We start from the raw sequence: 5,401 nt of genomic DNA, 5'->3' as shown, positions 1-5,401 counted from the left end.
GTATTTTGGGAAAGGAAAAAAAAACCCCTTTAGTAATTAAAAAAAAATTCTCATTTAAGTACTTTTAGCACTTTTAAATAATTATCCTTAGTAAGAGTTTTGATCGTTACCTGTTTTAAGATGGTGGATGGTAACTAAGGAATATTTTTTCTAAGTCTCCAAGAGTTTGAAATTCTTGAGGTGGTATCAACTATTGTGGCGTCTATATAAGAGTACCGATCCAAATTCGAACCTCCGTTATTAGATGGTGGAATTAATTTTTAAATTATGCATTAAAGTTGACCTGGACACTGTTAGCTATAAAAAGAAAATAGTGGATATAAAAAGAAAATGGCGGCTATAACTGATAAGGACTAAGAGCATTTCCAATGGCATGCTATATTTGTTGCTATAGCTATACCATAGCACGAGGCTCAAATTTCACTCTCCAATGATACTGTAAAACACATGCTATATAAACCTCTATAAAACTTCAGGTTAGGGTGCTTTTAACTTGTTAAGTTAAGGATGTTTCCTTTTTCGATCAATTTGCGATGATCCGAGCCGCTCAATATGTTCAGAACGTGATTTTAAGGGTACTTGTGCAGAATTCACCAAAAAAAAGACCTGAAAGAGTTTGATTCAAGTAGTTTTTGTTTGTATTTTATCGAACGGTTCAAATAAAAACTGCTCAAATCAAGCATTTTCCGGTCATTTTATTTTGCTGATTTCACTTATGTACCCTTAAAATCACGTTCTGAACACATTGAGCGGCTTGGATCATCAAAATTTGATGGAAAAATAGAAGAAAATGGGACGTTCGCATTTTATTTAAAATGAGGACGCCCTCGTAGAAACGGGACTCTATAAACCTCTAGTTATATGTTGTGCCAAATATAGCACACAATATAGCTATTGTTACACCTTAGCTTACTTCTTGGTTTCTACTTTCATCATGGGTCCCAACAGCAACTGTAATGTTGGAGATGCTTTAGGTTCCGTTTTGTCAAGATTCTTATTTTTTAAATACTTATTACCCGCAGTACGAGATAAGTCATTTTTTCATAATATATCACATTTAATTCAAAAAATAAGAACTTATTAAAAAACAAATACTTATTTTCTTTAACCGAACGAGACCTTAGGGATGCTCCAGTTAAAGGGGAAAGGCGTTGTTTACACCATATTTTAGTAAGTCAAAATTGTTGGTCGAATAGATCAACTAATGACACGTGGCAATGGCCAGAAAATCAAATCGGCTGTAACGTGAGCATAACAAGGTAAAAATGAACTAATTATCGATTGATCAGGGACGTGCTTGAAGTCAGGAACATATGGCAAACCAACAATATACAAGCAAGACACATTTACAGCCCGTTTGGATGGAGGATATGATTTTGGGTGGATTTGAGGGTTGATATATAATGAGGGTGGATATGTAAGAAGGGTGGACTCACCTCCTAAGAATGGAGGATTTGTAATCCAGTGTTTAGATGATTTTTTTGGAAGGGAATTTAGAGGGTGGATTTGATGTGATTATATATTAAATGACTGAATTGCCCCCACAAATGTTTGAACTTAATTTCATTTCAAAAAAATATTTTTTTCCGAAACAAATTAAAAATGAGCCATAATTTATTAGAAAAAATATTAAATAACATGTATATATGTATACGTATATGTCAATATAGATCTAGTCAAAACCCACCCACGCCCCTTTGCTGTTCTTCCCAAATACAAAAAAACAAACAGTACTCTCTCAACCCCATCCCCTGCAACGCCTCGTCTTCTCCGTCCGCCGCCGCTGCCGTCAATCATCACCACTCCGGCAATCCGTCTCTTGCTCCGATCATCACTACAACTTCTACCTCTCTCCATCCACTTCTCCTAAAACGAACAGTACTTCTCTCTCTCTCTCTCTTTCTCTCTCTCTTTAGCTCTCTCTCTTATTCTTCTTCTTCTTCTTTGTTGTTACATAGAGGAATAGAGGAAGACACCTCACCCAGATTTGTGAGGGCAAAATCGTCACAAAACACCTGGATTAGCCAACGACAGGGTTACCCCCATCGTTACAAATCCGAGCGGAGAGGGAGAAGTAATCCTGGCGTCGACCAAATCCGGGAGAAAAAGATGAACTTTTTTTCTCTCTCAAACACAGGAGATAGAGTGGGGCCTGGACTCCTTATCCGGGAAAGGGTTATGCGGGGTCTTAAGGACCTAGCCAAACAGGCCGTTAGAGACGTGATGATGGGTAGACTGGGTAGTTAAAGAAGGAGCACATCATGAGAGAAATAACTGCCTCATGCAGATCGTGGAGCAAGATGAGGAAGTAAGGAAGTAACAGTTCAATTCAAATTAGAGGAAGGAATTCCATCTGGTTTGAATTTCAAGTAGAAGTAGCAGCCTATAAATACAAAGACTGAAGATGTTTTGACCCCCACTCAATCGCCCAAAAGCTTTTACTTTTTATCCGTACTTTACTTTTCTCGCTCTAGGAGTAGCTTGTAACGTAACCGTCAACTCGATTGTGTTCTCACCATCGATTGACTTCTACTTTGAAGAATAATAAAGTCATTTTATTGTTCTTCTTCCATATCCATTCACTTCACTAAGTTTGCTTCCAGAGAAGTCTTGAAATACAGCAAGGAACCAAATTCCACCACTACAAACACATCCACATTCTAGCACTTCAAACATTTCCCAGTCGACTAAAGACACTAAGAGAAAAATAGAAAAACAGGCGTCTATCTCAATATGGGTGAAAGCTATGGCACACGTGGGATGTGCACCATAGGCTTATCCTATATGGATTGTCTACCATGACATAAAGAGGACTGTGATTTCTCACCAAGCAGCAATGAAAACATTACAAAAGGACTTGGGTCGATGAAGGAAAATTATTAAAGAAATACATGAAATATTATGTATTGTCATGTGGCCCTCTCGACAAGTAATAAATCGCGATAGATACAATGTGGGTTATTCTCTATCTCTTATTTACTCAAACAAAACTGTGTCATCGTATGTCAAAGTTGGCAAGGATTTTACCTAAAACAATAAGAAAATATGATTGACGGCAATGGAATTTTCTGAACCGGCAAACAAAAAATAAATACCAACGTAAGAACAACTTTGCTTGCGAATTATTTGTAGTTAAGTTGTTTTAACAGATAAAGCATTTACAGGATCGGCTCCTCTTCATATTTTATCCCTTCATATTTTGTAGAACTCTTCTTAAAGTACAAAAAAATTATTTGGTCGAATGTCAATAAATACATGAACAATTTACATTTTATTATATATAAACAAATTAATTGTGTGGTTTGATGTTCGGTGATTGATATGTTACTGTTGAAATAAACATTCTATTTAGCATGCAATAATTAGAACTATTTTTGGTGGCGTCGTAGCTGGGGGCCATAGTGTTGTAATTTTAATGCCGCGAGACAAGTATGTACGTCGATTCCACCGTTAGATAGCTCTAAATGTATTTTCATGCTTCTGCTTATCAATTTTTATAACTTGGTAATTTTGAAAGAATTTTACGAGCGGTAGTTAAGTAAGACCCGGGATGATCCTAAAATCGCTGGCCAGTCACGGATTCTTGTCCTTTGAGTTTGGGTTGTGACAGCTAGTCTCATTATATAGAAGGGAAATGATTCTTACACTCCTTGTTTGATAAATGAACTCCACTTTTTGTTTATTAGTGAAAAAATTATAAATAAAAATTTCACTAAAGGACTAAAAATGAAGTGCATTTATCAAAAAAGAAAGTCTGGAAATCACTACGCGTATAAAATTATAAAGTAAAAAAGTTAGAAAAAACAGGGTGGAATGCCAAATAAATCTGTAACCAAATTCAATCAAGTAATCAATCAATATTGGAAAAAAATCACAAACATTCCAAGTCCTGGATTGCTTTGCTCGCCAAATGTAGGGTCATAGTGCAATTCATCAATTTGCTCGTCCTCAACTTAAATATCCTCACCACATGAACTCTTCCAACGAACTCAGCATAACTTCTGAGCTCCAAAAGCCCTGAACCAACATCACGACTGAAATTCCGACTCTCCTTCAACAAATGCTTTGATATCGCTCTTGCCGTAACATCCACCCTCCCCGTCTCCCTGGCAAAGACGCGCCCGCCGGTAACATTCGCAGCTCCAACCGTCACGTTCTGATACAAGAACGCAATCGAACTGTCCTCGTATACGAAACAACCGAAGTTGTTGTTGGTGATGTCGATCTCGGCCACCAAAGTGCCGTCAAGCGAAGGCGTTGAAGCATTGATTTTTGAGAGATTCGGCATTGAAACATAGTTTAGCACAACGCGAGGGGCTTGGACGCAGCGTAAAATTGCCAGAGCGAAGATTAACACGAGTATGCTTAGGATTACGATGAGGGTTAGGAAGTAAACCAAACACTTGTTGCTCTTCTTCGAGTGTCTGGGAGTCGCGAATCCTGCGTCCGTCCAGCCATAGATTTGTGGATTGGCCGGACGATGAGTGCCTTGTTCCATCATTTCTGCTTGACCTGATTGGAAAAATTGTGAGCCGTCAATATGTGTGCGCACCCTTGTGGGTGACATAGTATACATATAGAGTGTCCCAGTGGAGGACGCCGGAATCGATCTTTTTAAAAATTAGTTGTTGTACATGACGTAAGTTGGTCCATTCGAAAAAAGAGAGACTGTTATATAGTGGGATATATTGAAGATTGGACTTTGGGCAATCTCAGGTCGGCCCGGCCAAGCACGAAGCACCTAACAAAACAATACATTAGGAAAAGGAAATAAAATTGATAAATCGGGTTTCGATACGCTCGATCAATGGCATGCAAACAAAGCGATTTGATAGCCGGAGTTGCGTACCGATCCCTTGCATCAAGGAGGTTATTTAACAAGCGTTTAGGAAGTAGAATTCCTTTAGGATTAGGATATTGAATCTCGGGGTGTAGATAAAGATGGCACCAGTCGGACGCAATAACCTTAGCTTTCCTAACCCCTTTAGAATTAGGAACGCCCATGAGTCTTGGACTGTTGGTGATTATCTCTATGGAGAAAAGCTTGCCCTGTACTTGTAGGGACATGGTGTCCTTGCCCGCTCGGGACCCCGTTCGGCTGGCCTGTATAGTTACCGCGATGAGGACCGTGCTCTGCCATCAAGGGCCCGATCAGGAATTAGCCCGAGCCGAGATTTTCTGGTCTGTTGTCGGTTCGTACCTATCGATAACTGACAAAGAAGTTCTCAAAACTTATATCGACAAGAAAATATGATTTTTTTTTTGAAATCAGGCAATTCATTCATTCATAGCCGAAGGCAAAGATTACATCGCAATTTACAGAAATGTATAAAACTACCTAATCCGAGACCCGAGTTACTGCATAAAGCACATTAAGCTACAGACTCAAGAACACCTTACA

The 5,401-nt window shown here is 38.6% G+C and overlaps 1 protein-coding gene across 1 annotated transcript; it reads right to left on the bottom strand.

Annotated features, from left to right (window-relative positions):
* Positions 1-2,550: 2,550 nt before the first annotated feature.
* LOC131317595 (late embryogenesis abundant protein At1g64065-like) lies at positions 2,551-4,816 on the bottom strand. The gene is made up of 2 exons (XM_058347130.1): positions 3,880-4,816; positions 2,551-2,696 (listed from the first exon to the last, which is right to left on the bottom strand). Exons 1-2 carry the CDS (start codon positions 4,574-4,576, stop codon positions 2,551-2,553), a joined length of 843 nt encoding a protein of 280 aa, XP_058203113.1. The 5' UTR covers positions 4,577-4,816.
* Between the last annotated feature and the right edge of the window lie 585 nt (positions 4,817-5,401).

This window comes from Rhododendron vialii, chromosome 2a (assembly GCF_030253575.1).
Source record: "Rhododendron vialii isolate Sample 1 chromosome 2a, ASM3025357v1".
Taxonomy (NCBI): Eukaryota; Viridiplantae; Streptophyta; class Magnoliopsida; order Ericales; family Ericaceae; genus Rhododendron; species Rhododendron vialii.
This window is presented reverse-complemented; position numbering and strand designations above follow the sequence as displayed.